This window comes from Gastrolobium bilobum, unplaced genomic scaffold (genome assembly GCF_033153095.1).
Source record: "Gastrolobium bilobum isolate Gb01-03AN ecotype WA unplaced genomic scaffold, APGP_CSIRO_Gbil_v1 utg5789, whole genome shotgun sequence".
NCBI lineage: Eukaryota > Viridiplantae > Streptophyta > Magnoliopsida > Fabales > Fabaceae > Gastrolobium > Gastrolobium bilobum.
The window spans coordinates 81557-100967 of NW_026900101.1; the positions used below are offsets into that span (position 1 = coordinate 81557).

The window sequence follows — 19411 nt, forward strand, 5'->3', positions numbered from 1 at the left end:
TTCTAGTGTGAGGCCTTTTGTGGGGTGTCCCAAGAAACAAAACCGTGAGTTCAACGGTGCTTGTGCGCGGGGCAAAGCGGACAATATCATGCTACAGGGTTTGGGGCTGTTACAGCGAACACCCCTATATATATATATATATACTTGCGGTGCTCATGTGTGTATATATATGCATATAACATCTTGTACAGAGTAGGCAAGTGATTCGTATTCAAGCCATCACTTTATGATTTCCCTTTCATAATATCTCAGATATCTTTCAGCTTCTGTCCTTTATTCTTTGGTCGATTTTCATCATTTTCCTCCATCTAAACAACATATAAGTAGTTCTTTCTGTGATACTTCACATACATCCTCTTCTCTGACAAATCTTCAAGCAGAGCCAAATTCAAAAAGCCATGGCAGCGAAGGCCAAGAACAACAAGGTGGGGAATGAATTGGGTTGTGGTCTCGTGGGGAGAATCCTCCAACTCAAAAGCTACAGGGTGAGAAAATCATCTGTTCATTCACTACCCATGAAGGCTAGCAACAATGCACAGAGCAATCATGGCAAAAATGAACCCAAGAAGTCTCAAAATGAAGAATCAAAGGTTCCACGAAGAAGCTCCACTGACACTGTGTTCACCGAGCCACAAAAACTGAGTGAAGACAAGAAACCTGCTAGAAAGAGTACCTCTATTCATCAAGCACCTTCTGCACACCGAAACAATCAAAATTGGAGGCATTCAGATGCTGCACGAAGCTCAACATCATCATCATCCACTGGTAGTTCATCCCACACAAAGGTTCAACAAAACAAGGACACCAATGATGAGAGCAAGTTACATAGAGAGCCCACGGGTAATTCTCTCGAACTTGCCAGGATAAGTACTAGTCAACAGCGAGATAATGAAAGCCACAAATCTCAGGCCAAAGATTTTGGTGCCTTGAAACTCACTGGGAATTTGCTTGTAAGTAACACACCGAGAAGAAAGAGTGTGGAATTCATAGCTAAGAATGCAGAGTTGAGCTCTATGACCAGTTCATACAGTAATGCAAGCAAAGGCGTGATGGGGAATATCATGAGGAAGAACAGCAATGAGCTTGCACAGTTTCTAAGTCCAAAGCACAACAGAGTGAGCCCTGAAGTGTTGAAGTCCATGGGAAATGAAGCATACAAGCAGGGAAAATTTGAAGAGGCTTTGGCTTTGTATGACCGAGCAATTGCTCTTGATTCAAAAACGGCAACGTATCATTGCAACAAGAGTGCAGCTTTAATTGGCTTAGGAAGGTTTCAGGAAGCAATTTTTGAGTGCCAGGAATCTATCCGGCTGGAGCCTTCATATAATAGAGCCTACAACCGTTTGGCAACAATATATTTCAGGTACTAAATACTAAGTAATAATATTGAAATATATATGCTTCATTCAATGTATTAGGGACTAGTAGATACACCATGGTAAATATACTATGGATTATGATATGAAGTTTCTTGTGCTGTTACTTTTTTTCTTATAGAATTGGAAATTTTAATGCAGATTGGGAGAAGCAGAAAAAGCACTGGATTGCAATCAGTCAACCTCAGATGCTGATTCTGTACTTGTTTTTCAAGCTCATGCTCTTCAAAATCACCTGAACAAATGCATTGAAGCCCGGAAAGTCAATGAATGGAGTGTTATACTGAAGGAAACACAGTCTGCAATATCCTTGGGTGCTGATTCAGCCCCACAGGTTAGTCCATTGGTCAAACATTTTATTTTTAGAGGTTTCTATGTTCCCTCAAAAGAATTTCATATTTCTACATTTTGTAATCTTGGATTCTGTGTCAAAATTCATTCAATAGTCCAATAATGCTGCCAACCCAGCTGCTATGACTCATGCTGATTAAAAATTGGTTGTGTTTGCTAGGTCTATGCTTTACAAACTGAAGCCTTGCTGAAGCTCCTAAGATATCAAGAGGCATATACCATCTACGAGAAAATGCCAAAATTTTCACTTGATTGGTGTAACAAGATATTTGGCCTGGATCGGAGTGCTTACCTGTATATGATAGGCGCACAGGTTTACTTAGCAGCCGGCAGGTTGGTGAAAATGCTTTGTTTTGATGTGTTTGACAAATTCTTCAATCATGATTTGTGTATGTTATCATCCTCAGGTTGTTGTTGCTTTCTTTATATTCAATGATCAATGATGATGTGTCTTACGGAAAATTTCTTCAGTACTCTAGTAGTACTACTCAAGATTTAGTGCATCACCTACTAAAATTAGAAAAAAGCATCCACCTAACTAGATTTATTTTACCAACTCCTTTGTGGTTAACATCTCATGGATCTGACTCACTTTTACTTTCAATAATGGAGTATGTACTACCAGAGTATTGAAAATTTACTTTATTTTCTGAGCCTAGTTAGGAATGAATCCAAAGTTGCATTGAACTTTGTTGGTAAACAGATTTGAGGATGCTGTGACAGCAGCTCAGCAAGCAGCTAAAGTTGATCCAAGCAATAGAGAGGTGAATGCAGTGGTAAGAAGGGCAAGAGCAGCGACATCAGCTAGAATGAGTGGAAACTTGTTCTTCAAGGGATCAAAATTCATGGAAGCATGTGCAGCATACAATGAAGGACTAGAGCATGATCCACACAACTCAGTTCTGCTATGCAACAGAGCAGCATGTCGTTCTAAGCTAGGCCAATATGAAAAAGCAATTGAAGACTGTAATGAAGCACTTATAGTTCAGCCATGTTACAGCAAAGCAAGGTTAAGAAGGGCAGATTGCAATGCGAAGGTACTTTAGTTGATCCATTATTATTAAGTTCTTCTGGTACATGCTTGTTTGCAGTTAATAACCCTTTCGTTATTTCTCTTTTTGTGCATGTAGATGGAAAGATGGGAATCTGCCATTCAAGACTACGAAATGCTAATAAGAGAAAAGCCAGGGGATGAGGAAGTGGCTAGGGCTTTGTTTGAGGCCCAGCTCCAACTCAAGATGCTACGTGGTGAAGATATTAAGGACTTGAAATTTGGTTCAAATTTGGTTTTCATCTCAAGTAATGATCGATTCAGACATTATGTAACCTCACCTGGTAAGGCACATTTGGTTGCTTCTCTTATACAATTACATATGAGCATTACAAATACACTAACCAGTTGTGAGGGTTATTGAATAGGGATGGCTGTGGTGCTCTTTAGCAGCAAGGCAACGCATAAGCAAGTGTTGCTGGTTTTGGAGCAAACCAGCAAGAGATTCCCATCAGTTAATTTCCTTAAGGTTGGTTTATTTTTATTGGTTTAGGCTTTACAGACTATGGGAATGTAAATTTAAAAGTAGGAACATGGAATCTTGTACTCTAACGAACAGTTAGGATGGTATGAACATTGGACAAGCATGTGACATAAAAATGTAGCATTTCTATGCAGGAATAGGAAAAAACAACAACAATAATAATATACTTAACAAAGGAGGGGTTAAATTGACAAACTTTTTTTCTTACAAACTTACAAACTACACTAAGTCTGACCCGGTCAAACTTCAATCAAGAGTGTATGACTAATCAAACTTAGTGTATGACAACTTTCGTTGATATATTTCTTTAAATTGTTTCTGTATCTTTTACATTGTTTCTAACTTATAACTGAATTACAATTTTTTTAGGTGGAGATTGAAGACCACCCATACTTGGCAAAATCAGAAGGAGTGACCTCTATTCCAGCCTTTAAAATATACAAGAACGGATCAAGGGTTAAAGAAATTTCAGGCAACAACCACGAGTTGTTAGAAAGATCAGTTAAATTGTACAGCAGCTGAGATAATTGCACTTCTTCAAATCAGAATATACATTGTGCAGGAAACGAAGAAAAATGTTAAATTTTTCAGAATGGATGGGAAGAGGTCCAAAATAATTCAAGCTAATTGTTTCTCCTTCATAAATTTGCTGACCTTGCTCATAAGGCAGAGGAAAACCAAAAGAAAGCATATTATCACTGTAGCACGTAGAAAAGTTTATATAAAAAATGAATTCTTTATGTTGGCAAAATATTCATTTAATCCTTTGGATGTTTGAGCAGCCTTTGATTTTTCACATCCCATATTCCATGCATATTGGTTTGACAAACCTAAACAACTATCACTATGTTGTAATGTGGTAGAAGGAACACAACGGTGTATATTGGAGAAACCTTGTGGAAAATCAGTGAACTTTCTGCCTTGCCCTCGTGGGTAGTGGTGCACTAAGAAGCACAGACACCTAGGGGTAGAGAGGTGGCAAAGTTGGCGGCCCGCTACGCCCCGCCCCACCCCGCCGTCAACCCGCCAAGAAATGAGTCAGCCCGCCTCGACCCGCTTTTGGAAGTGGGCTGAAAAACTCAGCCCGCCCCGCCCCGTTGGGCGGGTTGGCCCGTCAGCCCGAGCTTATTTTACACACTCGCCTCGGCCCGCCTATGCCCGCCATCAACCCGCCAAAAAATGAGCCCCGCCTCGCTTTTGAGATGGGTTGAAAAACTCAGCCCGCCCTGCCCCGTTTGGCGGGTTGGGCAGGTTGACCCGCCGAGCCGAGCCCGTTTTTCCAGCTCTACCTAATGGTGTAAATGGGTTAGGCCGGCCTACAGGGGCCTATGGCTTAGCCTATATTAGGCCAGACTTGGCCTGTTACAAATAGTAAAATAGAACAGGCCTAGACTTTAAAAAAAATCTATTTAGAAAACAAGCCATAGGCTTTTTTTGTACATGTCGGGCGTATAAGCCTATAGGCTGGCCTATATCGTATTATTTATTGTAAATAAAATAAAATAAATTATTATTTTAAATTTTTTTAATAATAAAATAGTATTATTTTAGTTATTCTTTTAATTGTTGAATGTTTAATAGGCTTAAACAGGCTAGCAGGGCTAGGCCAAGGCTTTTATTTTTTAAATATAGGTCAAACTAAATTTGTAATTTGGGGCCTACACAGGCTAGCAGACCAGGCTAGACACAATGTTTTTTATATAGGCTTAGACTATTTAAGTCTAAGCCTAGCCTAGCCCAGCCTATTTACACAACACCCATTCAATAATTTTCGACACGTGATCAATATTTCAACACGCGTCCGATATATGATTAATATTTTTCGACAAGTTATCAATGTTCATATAGATCCAAATTTTATTTTATTTTATTTTTTTAACTAAACATGAAAAATCAATTTATAAATCAAATATTTTTTTTATCGAATTTGACAAGAAAATTTAACAAAGCATGGAAAATTATTTTTGCATTTATGTTATGAAATTTGAATATTTAATTGGTTATATAACTTATCATGGGCTGCTATATGTATGAAATATAAACTATATTATATATATTAAAATTTTTATTTAATATCAAAATGTGTCTTAATGTGTCAAAATCTAATATTTTTAAAATTAACTTGTCGGAGTGTCGTGTCGGAGCAACATATGTGGTGCAAGAGAGTTTCTGTCGTTGATGCCTTTCTTTTCTTTTCATTTTAAGGGATTAATATTTCTTATGTTACAGGAGATAATTTTATCTCTTACACACATATGAAAGTGTGTGAAGCCCATTTATTTCTTTTCTTTTCTTTACATGGCCCCATATGGGTCAACATATTTTCATATGTGTATAAGAGATAAAATTATCTTCTACAACATGAGAAACATTAATTCCTCCTTTATTTTAGTACATTAATCCCTCCTTTTAAACATACCAAACAAAGAAATTAGTACCGTCCATTGTACTATTATAATAAGAATAAATTTTATTTTGTTAAAAGATGTTTAAATGACACGATTTTTTTCTAAAAAAAAATAATTTTACTCTCTGATCAGACCAAATACAATATGGACTGGTCAAAGTATATTGGGCCTAATCACACACGGTTGATGTGGAGAGGATGGTCTTCTTCTTGGGCTTTGAGTGATTGATGAGGATCAATATATTCTTGTCCTTTGTTGGCGTGATGAGACTGGATGGGGTACCTGCGAAGACACTCTGATGCTTAAGTTAGTATCAATTGCAGGTGTATGTCTTAATGAATTAGATAGATGTACCTGGGTGTGTACCCTCTGTTTATATAGTAGTTTTGATGCCGCCTTCATAAGGCGGTTTGGCCTCTGATTGGCCATGTTTGGGCTGCAGGTTAGGCTAGAACCTGAATAGCCTTATCTTCTTAATGTTGAGCTATCCTGATAGAGTTGCGGTGAACTGATGCTGTCCTTTGTTTATTAGCTCAAAGGCGCGGTGAGTTTGCCCTGGTTCTTAAGTTAGCTTCCTTATCTCTGGAGCTTATGCCAAAGAGCAGTCTTGTGAGCGATGGGGGCATCGCGTCATGCCGCGATGATGCCCATCACTCTTAGTTTCGGGTCCTTCAAGAAATTGGGCTTCTTTATATGTCTTTGGACCTTTAATGGGCCAACTGTATTTTATCCAGATCACTCTCCTTTCTTAAAAAATTAATATGTTATACTTTAACTTATTTTAATGTGAATAAAGCTCTTAAAAATTTTCAAAGCTAGGTTTAACTCATATTATTAATTTAAAAAAAATAAAATGAAAATTATAAGTGAAGTCTCATACTTATAGTTTGCTAAGACTTAAGAGGTTCATTTGTATTAAAATAATTAAAATAAACAAAATCAAAAACGAAAAAATTGAACATTTTTCATAAAAGAGTGTAAAGCGCTAATTGATGGACTTTTTTTTCCCCAATAAAACGCCAGATTCAAGCATGTGAGCCTGACAATTGGAAAGACATATTTAAGAAACCACTATTCAGCGCAGCCCAAGCCCATCGAAATAGAGGACGAGAAACATTATCAATGGGCCTCACTACCTCAAGAATTAAAGAACATTACATCAGCGAAAGAAAAGGGGGCCACCCACATTAGCATCGTTAACCGTTCGTCTGGGCCTGGCTCAAACTATTTAAGAGTTTTTATTATAAGATGGAGATTTACAATCTCATCTAGTTATCGAATCAACAAAATTAACCGAAAAAGTGTCGATGTTTGGATAATTGAAACTTGAAAGTCTCAATAAGATTGTTCTTACCAATTTTATTTTTTGGATAGACACATGAGGAGCAACATTGAGCAAAGGAATAGAAGTGATCACCGCAAGAATTAGGATCGCACTGCAGCGTTGACCCATTGAAGATTGTTTTGAACCTGTGCCATATTCACATTTAGCGCAGTGTATTCTACATCCGCTGTCAAGAGTTCAAATTCTGATGTCGCCCTTCTCTTTAGCTTTATACTTGTCATATTCGTTTATTTTTTTCTTTTATATATCTCGAATTCATTATTAACTTTTAATAAAGTTCTTTTATGCTGTTCGTGTGTACTGATTGGTGTGAAATTTTCATGAATTAAATTTAATTGAAATACTTACTTTCTAAATCTTGAGAAATTGAGAGCGTATCTTATAGGATTTTATCAATCTTCGTCTATTGCTTTTAATTGAAAATTAATTGTCTTGTTAGTTTTGATATGTTAATATTATTTCATGAATATTATAATTTCTTGAAGCTATAAATTACTCTTTTTCATCATGTTTTAAATTTAGTGAAAATTTGGTTCTTAGAGTTTTTATTTTCCGAGTTAGGTGCTTGTTTATTTTTTATCGGTTATGAATGAAGGTTTTGTTTTTTCAATAGTGTTGAAGCCAGGAAATAATTTTAATCCGTGCCAAAAAAGTTAACATATAAAATTATTAAAATATTTATTATAATTATATAAATTTATTAGGAAAAAAATTTACAATAAATTCTAGCATGCTTATCTAAATTATTTACTAAATAATATCACATAACATTAAAACTTCAAATAAACAATTGTCAATGATTATACATTAAAGCAAATATATAAAAAGCACTAACCTTTCCGGCAGTGTTTTAAAACCTCACCCCGTCTCCCGGGTTGACCCGGGTCAACCCTGACCCCTCCCTTTTGAGGGTTGGGGTCACAAGTTGGACCCTATACGCACATCGACCCCTCCGACCCCCAAAACCCGGCCGGGTTTCAATGACTCCTGAGTCAGAGAGGTCAAAGGGGGTCACTGCATGTTTTTTTTTTAAAAATTCCATTAAACAACTTCGTTTTATTAAAAAAACAAAATAAAAATGTTTGCAAACCTAAATCTAATCGTTATCTTCTCTCCCAGCGACTTATATGTCTCCAATCTTCACCTCGCAGACGTGAATCTTCTAGAAAAGGTAAGAATTTTATCTATTCAAATGAAATCATTACGGTCGTCGATGGAAAACAAAAACTCATTCTTACTTCCTTTAAATTTTCCTTTGTCAGTGACCTTCTCCAAAGAGGCAGAACTGGGTCAGCGTATTAATCCCATTAGAATATGAGTTTTGTACTTTGATATCTTGATACTTTAATTAGGTTGTGTAATATTGACTTGTGGTTTTAATTATGTATATTTTGAATCTTTGATGATTGGTGGTTTATTTTTTAATATTTTTATATATGATATATATATTTATATTTTTTTAATATATAAAACCGGGTCAGCATAGTGACTCCGTGACCCCCCGGTTGAACCCGTGACTCCATGACCCATGACCTCGGCCGGGTCAATGGCCGGGCCGGGTTTTTAAACACTACTTTTCGGTAAACATTTCAGACAGAATAATTTCATTTTTCTCTCACGGCATAATAAGTAATGAACCAAGCATTGTTCTAAGGATATGAATACACACAAATATAATAATTATATGCATAATAACATTTAATAAATAATTTAAAATATAATAAAAAACTTACATACCTAAAATTGTAAGCGACGCTCTTTTCAATTGATGAAATCTTCAAGGACATAATTTGTAGTAAAAGTTTTAACAATCTCTCTTTCAATATACACAACCAAATTATTTGCAGGAAAGTCATCCTCCATTTTGTTTCAAAGCCTTGTTTTTACAATTTTCATTTCTGAGAATGCGCGTTCACTACTTGCGATTGAAAATGGTAGGGTTAAGATAAGACGAATTAGCCTATCAACCAAATGATAGGAATTTGACTATCCTGTCTTAACTAATACTTGACACAACTCAGAAATTAAAGATAAGTTTTGAAGTTTTGGATGTTTTGGGACGTACATCCTTTTGGAAATGCTTCAATTGACAATTCAAATTAATTCTTTCTTTCTCAGAAAAATCAATATGATAGTATTTCTCTGTAAGGCTATAAATATCATCAACATTAAATGCTTTATAACCATTCTTCGGACCTAATGAAGAGCTAAGTGATAAAAGTTTCATTGTTTGCTCATTAAACCTTCTATTTAACTCTTGTATTTGAAAGTCAAAGGTTGAATTAAAGACATCAAATGATAGTGATGGTCAATAGTTATTTGATCATATTGTCGACGGTCACGACCTTCAATATATTGAGCATCAAAATTTGGAACATCTATTTCATGAAGCTTGGAGAACTTAACAACACTTTGAAGTATTCTTTTCTAACCATCTTCCTGTAATTCTTGAATAAGTTACTTTGTACTTGAAACTAATTGTATAGCATTCAAAATATTTTGAGATTTCTGTTGTAATGCTTGACAAAGAATTTCAGTGATGCCATGATCTCCTTCATTAAAAGTAAATTAAAGATAAACTCAAAAGAAATGATCATCTTATAAGCTGCAGTAACATCTCATATTTAAGAGTAATTTGATCCTTCACTATGAATTATTTTCAAGTACTGTACACGATTCATTATACCCTCGTTGAAGACTGCATATAAAATAAAAATGAGAATATCATCTAATATCACTAGCCTTCTTTAGTGTACCTACCATAGTAGTTAATTGCGCCGCAATAGTGCCGCGAGCCGTGCCGTATGGGCGTTGCGGTGCCTCGCCACAAGAAATAGCGTCGTGCCGCACCAGAACGCAATAGCAGCCATTGCGATCACATTTGCGGCCATATTGCTGTCGTAAGGCAAAATGTTAATTTTGTCCTAAATTTAAATGTGTGACAAAACAAATTTAAGGGTTTTTTTAGTCTATTTGCATTTTTCTCTGTCACTTCTGCTATCTTTGCCTTTAAAAAATATTTCTTTTTGTCATTATTTCTGTCATATATCTATTCCACTATTTTCGCAACCGCAACCCGCTATAACGCTATTGCGTTTATCGGGGTTGGCCGCGACATGCCGCAATCCGCATTTGATAACTATGGTACCTACTTGGTTAGGACCCGTACCACTTTTAAGCTCACCAATAGCCTACAAAAGTTTAAATTCAAAAATTTGGGCAATTTGGAATTGATCATGACTCTAGGAAGAAACAATGATAATATTAATGATGAAATTCACATTCTGAAAGAATTAATAAATAGAAGAAACTTTCTTAGAGGCAGCAATCAAGGCTAAATGTAATTGATGAGCAAAACAATGCACATAATAAGCACAAGGGCATTCATTAAAAAATAATGCTTACAATCCATTTCATTTACCACGCATGCTAGTAGCACCATCATATCAATACATTTATGTCAAATGGATTGGGGGAGCAAATAGATTTAGGGATAAGTTATTCTGCCTACTCTAATTTTGCCTACCTTTGCCTACCCCTTTCATTACCGTAATCATTACCGTTCGATTACGATTTAATCCAACGGTTCATATTTGCGAAATAAAATAAATCTTTTTTCTCTTTTTTTTTCTCCTCACTTCCTCCCAACCCTTTCTCTCTCCTCCCTTTTCTCTCTTCCTCTAGGTCATTGTTTGCAAACGTATTCGAGTTTAATTGACACTTGAATAAAAAATTAAACGAAAATGAAAAGGGGTTATAATCTTTTTATCGAAGAAGAGGTGTACCGATCTTAGTAATTTGCAGATCATTAATTTTTTTGAAAAAACTATAAAACTATAGATAGTTAATGAGTGATATAAGAGAGATTAGTATGAACCTGTGTATACGATTTCAGTGAAAAACAAATGACTCTCCTCATGTTTGCTGTTGATTCATGTTTATAATTATCCTGCATATAAATAAGTGTACGACATCTGGTTTTGTTTTTTATTTTTAACACACATGTCAATTTTATGATTAGATGCGGGATTTTTTAAACAATAAGAAAATAATTATGAAAATAACTTGATTCTTAATATTTTGTTTCTCTGTAATATCTCTCACAGCTTTGTGCAACACACAAGTGTCATTCATTTATTTAAAAATATTGAACAATGTACAAGTATCAACTCTCTACAACGTGACCTAGAGGAAGGGAGAAAGGGGAGGAGAGAGAACGAGGAGAAAGAAAAGGGAAAAGAGTTTATTTTATTTCGCAAATATGAACCGTTGGATTAAATCGTAATCGAACGATAATGAAAGGGGTAGGCAAAGGTAGGCAAAATGAGAGTAGACAGAATAACCTATCCCATAGATTTATAGGTCAATTATCAAATTAAATTTTAAATTGTCATAACTAAGACAAGTAGACAACTCAATTATCAAATTTATACAGCTCAAGATAAGTATAAATAAATATAAATGAGTATCTCATTTTGTAGAAGTGCTATTGAGAAATTTGTGATAAATAACTAAGTCATAACTCATAAGTGCAATATGAAAAAAAAAAACCTAATGGAGCTATGACCTGTGAAGAATATCAGCGCAGAGGGGCATAGTAGACTTCATAATTAAAAAGAAAAATTTAGCCCCAAATCTCCATCCCTCTCATCAATCCCATTTCTCTCAGTGATCTCTCATTCTTTCTCTCTGATCTGGACTTGATCCCACAACTGCTTATGGTCTTGACCTCTGTTTAATGGTGAGTGCTCGATGGGAAAGTTGAAAAGGGATTGAAATAAAACAAAAGAAAAGATGGGAATGAATCGTGTGAAAAAAGATGTGGGTATAAAAAAAAGAATAAAAAAGGTTTTAAAAAGTAAATATGACAAATAAGTGGTTAAAAAAAAGACGGAAAAGAGAAAAAAATTGAAGACAAAAATATTATAATTTTGTTATATTTAAACATAAATATAGTTATATTTATTTAGATAGTGCCAAATTTTAATTTTAGCACCGGATAAATTACAATTAATTATATAATTATATATAATAGTAATTTTTTTTTTGAAAAAAAGTCCATGCTAAGGCCTTAGCCGGTCTAAACGTGGCTACGCCACTTTTGCTTAGGACATGCAAAAATCATATATAGGAGAATTTGATAAGCAATATTTTCATATATTAATTATATCCCTTCTTTACCAAAAACGCATGAATTAGGGATGGATTTTAGAAATGGAAAATATTTCGTCCCTAATTTGGTCAGATTTAGAGAAGAAAAAGACAATTCGTCCGTATTTGAAATGAAATTAGCGATGAAATAAATTTTATCTACAATAGGGACGAATTTTGAGAAAGAAAAATGTTTCGTCCCTATTTTAAACAGATTTGGGGATAGAATCTTTTCAATTTCTACAATCTATTCCTAATTCCATTCCTAATAGGGACAAAATATTATCTGTCCCAACTTGGGTTAGAATTAAGGATGGGATATTTATTGTTTTTAAAATTCGTCATGAATAAGGATAAAAATAATCTGTCCCTAATTGGAACAGATTAAGGGACTAAATTTTGTATTTAAATGTTATTGTTTATGAAATTGCAAAAATATGAATTTTTTGCTAGATTACTTAGATTTGATGTTTGTGTTAAAAAAAGTAACATTCTGTGATTTATAAGACTAAAATCTCAATCACTCGCTAATAGGGGAGTGATTGACTAAAATCATAATTTATCATATTTTATAAGACAAAAATCATAATAATTAATTCTCTAATCAAGCTTAAAGCATCAAAGCTTTGAGTTAATGGTAAAAATCATACTAGAGTACAAGTCAACAATGGAGATGAAAGAAAAATCAAGAGTGGAAGAAGAGCGTTTCAAAAAATATAAATCCTATTGAGAGAAAGAATGAAGGACGGAGAAAGCAAAGAATTCTCCACAGAAGAGGCTGATCTTCTTGAGAGGAGTATTCGTAGATCTAAAGAACAAGAAGGAAGGAGTGTTGTTTCTTATAAAGATTCTCTGTTACATTTAAATGGAGGGTCAAGTGAAGAGAAGGAGACAGAGGTTCTTGAGAACCTAGGATTTGAGGAGGATGAAGAATCACAGTTCATGGAAGAGTGCAACCAATCTGTTGATGATCCCTTCTGCCCCTCATATCGTTTTGAAAAGGAGATTCACAAAGAAAGCTGCAAACCTTGGAGGATGGCAGTTATTGTGAAACTTTTAGGAAAGCGTGTGGGGGTGAAGTTTTTTCAAAATAGGTTGTTGAAGATGTGGAATTTAAGCGGCTCTTATGAGTTCATTGATATGGAGAATGATTATTTTTTATTTCGGTTTGACAAGATTGAGGACTACAATTTTGTTTTGCAAGAGGGTCCTTGGATTGTAGCTGATCATTATGTAATGGTTCAACGTTGGCGTCCCTTCTTTAACCCTCATGATGATGATTTCAAGAAGCTGGCTGTATGGCTACGTATTCCAGGTCTCCCAATTGAATTCTATACGTCTAAGCACCTATGTAACATAGGTAATCTTTTCGGGAGAACACTCAAGATTGATAGGAATTCAATTCGGAAAGATATCATAGGAGATAAGGAGTTCACAGATCGAGCAAAATTTGCCCGTATTTGTGTGGAAGTTGATCTTCGAAAAGGATTCCTGTCTAAATTCAAAATAGGCAACCGTGTTTTTCCAGTGGGCTATGAAGGTTTGCACCTTGTTTGCTTTGCTTGTGGTAGGTATGGTCACCGCCGTGATTCATGTCCTACCCTTGCTCCTGCTTCGACTAGTACTATTAATCAGAGTACTCAGATTCATACAACAATGGCAAACACCACAGTTCAGCATAAAGTGGCGATGGAAGGGGAGGCTTTTGGTTCTTGGATGCTTGTCCAGCGTAACTAGCGAGGAAGAAAGAAGGTCGTGAATTCAGCTATGGATGCTGCAATCAAGGAGAAGGCTCATGAAGTGCATTCAATTTCGAGCAAAAAATCCGCACCTGGTGTAATTGCCAATAATGGGGGGGAAAAATCTGGTGCTGTCATGCAAGTTAATGCCAATGTAGGAGGAGTGAATACAGGTGCTGTTAAGAGGGAGATTTTATAAAAAAAAAACGGTCCCTAATTATGGCCAGCCAATTGGCTCACGTTTCGCAATCATTGCTGACGTTAACAAAGTTTCAAAAGATGATAACGTTGCAAGGATGTCTAATCATCAGGATTTTAATGCAATTAATTTGCAAAAATCAAGCAACATTCCTGATTTGAATCAGTTAACCATCATGGATACGTCAGCGCAAAATATTCCTCAGCCAGCTAAGCATATGGGTGATCTAATTAATAGTCTGACTAAGCCTTCGATTGGGGCCCAGGAAAAAAAGAACCAAGAAGATCAACTCCTGCAGAATGGGAGCGTGAAAGTTTCTAGAAAAAATAAACAACAGATACCGAAGAAGACTGGGGCGGTGAAGGAATCTTTTGTTCTAAAGAAAAAACAAACAGGTCTTGCAGTATCTTCTAAGTCTTTCAAGCTTCCCTCTAAACCTCAATCTTTATCGAGGGAATCTAAGGAGAGAATTTTTTTGAGTTTGACTAAAGGTGATACAAACATGTTTCTCAATGATATAGCTCGTAACGTGAATCCTTCTCCAAGCTCGAATCTGGCTCTTAGTTCCATTTCCGGGAAACAGGAGAATGGTCAGCTTCTTGAGAGGGGCCAGCAAAATGGAAAAATCTTAATACCGGACAAAGAGTTTAAGGAGACTAATGAACCCCCTGATGCTTTGGTTAAATCGGTGTTAGGCAATCAGGCTCACAACAATTTGGTGGATTCGGATGGTGCTTCCATTTCGGGAGATTTAAGTGTGCAAACTGTTCCTCAATGATTGGTGTTCATACCATTCTTTCTTCTTCTCTGTATTTATTTTTTATGAATATTGTTTCATGGAATTGTAGAGGGGCTGGAAAAAAGGGCTTTTCCCCCTAATAAAAGACCTCACAAGAAGATATCGTATTTGTATCTTAGTGCTTTTGGAAACCCGTATTGGTGGACTGCGTGCAAAGCAGGTGGCTAAAAGCCTAGGGTTCTCAAATTTTTTTATTTCTGACCCGATTGGTTTTTCAGGAGGCATATGGATTCTTTGGAATTCATCAGAAGTGAATATCCAAGTTCTGCATACTGATCATCAATTTATTCATTCAAAGATAAGCTGGCTTAATTATCATAAGCATGAATTTTTCACCTTTGTTTATGCTAGTCCTCGGCGTCAAGAGCGTCATGCTCTATGGGATGCTTTGGAGAATATTCAGCCGCAAAATAATAATGAATGGTGCATTATGAGTGATTTTAATACTTACATTCACTCGGAGGAGAAGAGGGGGAGTTCAGTTCACAATTGGAGGAGCATGCAGGATTTTCAAGATTGTCTTATGTCTTGTCATCTTAGTGATCTGGGGCACCAAGGTCCGAGTTTTACTTGGAGAAGAGGTAATCTTTTGGAGAGACTTGATCGTGCTTGTGTAAATCAAAGCTGGAACATGTCATTTCCTAACAGAGTTATCTCTCACCTTCCTTTTTATAACTCTGATCATCGTCCAATCCTTCTTTGGGATGGACAACCAAATTTTAGTAATGGAGGGGCTCGTCCTTTTCGTTTTCTAGCGGCTTGGTTGACTCATAATTCTTTCTCTGATCTAGTGAAGAGGTGCTGGGCAGGTGGTCACAATTGGAAAGCATCCAGTGAAAACTTTCGAGAGAAAGCCACATCCTGGCATAAGGATTGTTACAAGGAGGAGGAGAAGTTAAAAAATAATCTTCATTCTCGCCTCCGTGGAATTGATTATAGCTTAAGTCAACATCCTTGTCATTCTCTGGAGAGGCTGCAGAAAGAGATCTGGCAACAGTTAAATACTATTTATCTTAGAGAAGAGATTACATGGTACCAAAGATCTAGAACTGACTGGATTCGGTTTGGTGACCGTAATACTAAATTCTTCCATTCAGCAACAGTTTCCAGGCGTAGGAGGAATAGGATTGATGCCCTTCAAAATGATGTCGGGGATTGGATTGCTGACCCTTCTCTTCTCATGAGTATGGCAGTGGAATACTATGATAATTTATATAAGGAAGATATTCCTCTCCGGCCTAATTTTCCCATTAGGAACAAATTCCCAGAAATGGAAAGGAGAGTTATGATGGCTCTTGAGAGCTGCCCTAGTAGTCAAGAGATTAAAGGAGTAGTGTTCTCAATGGGGCCTTTTAAAGCGCCTGGTGTTGATGGTCTTCATAGCATATTTTTTCAAAGCCAATGGGATGTAGTGGAGAGCTCTGTTTGTAATTTCATTAAGGGAGTCTTCAATGATCCTAGTCGTATAGAAGAAGTGAATCAGACTCTTCTTTGCTTGATTCCTAAACTTGAGAATCCTCATACTTTCAAGGATTTTCGTCCGATTAGCTTGTGTAATGTTATTTATAAAACGGTAACAAAAATTGTTGCTAACCGTTTAAAATTGCAGATGGACAAGCTGGTGATGCCTAATCAGTGCAGTTTTATCAGAGGTAGACAAGGTACGGATAATGTCATAATTGCTCAAGAGCTAATCCATTCAATGAGGAAAAAGAGAGGATCTAAAGGTTGGATGGCGATCAAGGTTGATCTTGAGAAAGCATACGATAGGATCAGTTGGAATTTCCTTCAGGATACCCTATATGATGTAGGGCTTCCTGAAAATTTGATAAGACTAATTATGTTGTGTGTTTCATCTTGCACTATGAATGTTCTTTGGAATGGGGCTTGTACTAAAGAATTTCGGCCAACTAGAGGCTTAAGACAAGGAGATCCTCTTTCTCCTTATCTTTTTGTCCTCTGCATGGAAAGACTAGCCCATCTCATTTCTCAGGCAGTGGATCACATGAGGTGGAAGCCAGTGAGGATTAAAAGGGGAGCTCCACAAATTTCCCACTTATTTTTTGCTGACGATCTCCTTTTGTTTGCAGAAGCTTCTCAGGAGCAAGTGTTAATAATTCAACAGGCCTTACATATATTTTGTGATTCATCTGGTCAAAAAGTCAATCATAGTAAGACTAGAGTTTTCTTTTCTCAGAATGTGGGTCATACTCAAGCAAAACATCTTAGTGGGCTTCTTGGTTTTTCTTTGACTGCGGATCTTGGAAGATACTTGGGAATTCCTTTGCATCATAAGCGAGTGGGTCGGTCATCTTTCTTTTATGTTTTGGATCGAATGAGTTCTAGAATTGCTGCTTGGAATCATGCCAGTCTATCTCTAGCAGGTCGTGTTACATTATCTAAAGCAGTGTTATTAGCAATCCCATCATATCCAATGCAGGTGTGTTCATTACCGCAAGTCACCTGTGAAGAGATTGATAGGAAGATTCAAAATTTTGTTTGGGGTTCATCTCCACACTCTAGACGTTCTCATCTTGTGGCCTGGAAGCAGATTTGCATGGATAAAAAAAATGGAGGCCTTGGACTGCGGAGTATGAGGGAAATGAACTCAGCATTTATCATGAAGGTTGGGTTCAACCTCGTAGCTCATCCAGATGCCTTGTGGTCAAAGTTCTTACGTGCTAAGTACAATGTGGAGGCAGGCATGACACCAATTATTCATGCTCCAAACAGCAGCTCCCAGCTTTGGAAGGGAATTACGCGTCATTGGAATATTATAATGGATCATAGTCGGGTGCAGTTAGGCAATGGTCAGTCCACTATGTTCTGGCTTGATAGCTGGCTGCCCGATTGTGGTCCTTTGATCTCATATGCAGGTTCTCAGTTTTCTATTAGTGATACTCTTCAGAAGGTGGTGGACTACGTGGATGAATTGGGGCAATGGAAATGGAATTCTCTTCGACAATTGCTTCCAGATTCTGTGCTGCATCGATTTATGAATTTTCTTCCTCCTTCTAGTCAAGATGGCCAGGATCATTTAATTTGGAATGGAACGACAGATGGCAAGTTTACTGTTAAGTCAGCATATGCAATATTAGCCATCAAAGATACTACAATCCAACAGTTTCCTTGGGAAAGTGTTTGGAGATGGCAGGGGCCAGAAAGAATTCGCTTTTTTCTTTGGTTAATGGCAGGGGAGAAGCTGATGACTAATGTTTGTAGACTCCGCCGTCATATGGCTCTTTCAGATCTGTGTCCTAGATGTAATCAGTCTAGTGAAACTATCTTTCATACTATTCGCGACTGTCCACAATCAAAGGAAGTATGGTGCATGATAATGCCTCATATAAATCAGCGTGAATTTTTCAACCTCAACCTGCACAATTGGATCATTTCTAATTTAGACAGCTCAAAGGATTGGGGGATGGGGTCGGACTGGCCTCTTTTATTTGGAATCTTAGCCTGGAAAATTTGGAAATGTAGGAATTCTTGGGTTTTTGAAGGTGATCGCCAGAATGCTTATTCACTTATCCGTTCAGCAATTGGTTTCAGAGATAGTGTCGCTCTTGCAGCTAACCCTGTTTTTGGAGCGGGCAATCAACCAAGGAATCGAATAGAGAGATTGGTTGCTTGGTGTTGTCCTCCTGTGGATTGGGTTAAGCTTAATGTTGATGGTGCATGTGATGCTAATGGTACTAGGACTGGGTGTGGAGGAGTTTTTCGCGATGCCTCAGGAACTTGGATCGTCGGATTCTGTAAAAATTTAGGCTCAGGTACAGTTTTGCATGCTGAGTTATGGGCTTGCTTGGTTGGTTTGGAGCTAGCTTGGGGTAGAGGTTTTAGGCAAGTTTGGCTCGAAGGAGATTCTCTTTCAGCTCAACAGCTCATTACAAATGGGTGCCACCATGATTACCCTGCGGCTAATTTGGTGAATCGTATTCGAAATTTGATGCAGCGAGATTGGCAGATTTATATGTCTCACATTCACCGTGAAGGAAATAGAGTAGCGGACTTTCTAGCCTCTTACTCTTATGGTTTCTCTTGGGTAATTCAGGAATTTGATTGTCCACAGTCAGGTTGTATTGATAGTCTGTATGGTGACACTATAGGTGTTCACTGGTCTAGGCTTTGTGCCTAGTTTCTTTTTGTTGTGTTTTTGTTTTAATTTCCTATTATTTCCAAAAAAAAATATAAATCCTCAATGGTTGAATTAAATTTGATTTAATGATAACAAAATAATTATAAGAGATAATAATTTTTTTTATGAAGTTGTAAATATAACTTACCTCTTTATTCAATGAAATTATTTTCCCAAATTATTCTAAATCTTAATCAAGACTCTATTATTTTTTATTTTCTTGTGCTATTACAATTGCGACAATGAATTAAAGTAGATACACATTAATTACGAAATATTTTTCATAACTAATGGCGTATATTTATCAGTAGAAAATTCAAAATTAATTTGCAGAATTTGTTAGTAGCCCGATTAGTTAGGGATTAGCTAC

The 19411-nt window shown here is 36.6% G+C and overlaps 3 protein-coding genes across 3 annotated transcripts; all 3 read left to right on the plus strand.

Moving 5' to 3' along the window:
* The first annotated feature begins 398 nt into the window (after positions 1-398).
* LOC133295308 (TPR repeat-containing thioredoxin TTL1-like) lies at positions 399-3784 on the plus strand. Its single transcript, XM_061494117.1, has 8 exons — positions 399-607; positions 704-1363; positions 1518-1710; positions 1888-2060; positions 2431-2764; positions 2858-3062; positions 3147-3247; positions 3632-3784. The coding sequence occupies exons 1-8, from the start codon at positions 399-401 to the stop codon at positions 3782-3784; spliced, it is 2028 nt and encodes a 675-aa protein (XP_061350101.1).
* A 9120-nt stretch (positions 3785-12904) lies between these two features.
* On the plus strand, positions 12905-13903 carry LOC133295303 (uncharacterized). Its single transcript, XM_061494109.1, has one exon. The coding sequence runs from the start codon at positions 12905-12907 to the stop codon at positions 13901-13903; it is 999 nt and encodes a 332-aa protein (XP_061350093.1).
* Positions 13904-13933: 30 nt separating this feature from the next.
* Positions 13934-19041, plus strand: LOC133295304 (uncharacterized). The gene is made up of 4 exons (XM_061494110.1): positions 13934-14078; positions 14176-14835; positions 14953-15063; positions 15122-19041. The coding sequence occupies exons 1-4, from the start codon at positions 13934-13936 to the stop codon at positions 19039-19041; spliced, it is 4836 nt and encodes a 1611-aa protein (XP_061350094.1).
* Positions 19042-19411: the final 370 nt, after the last annotated feature.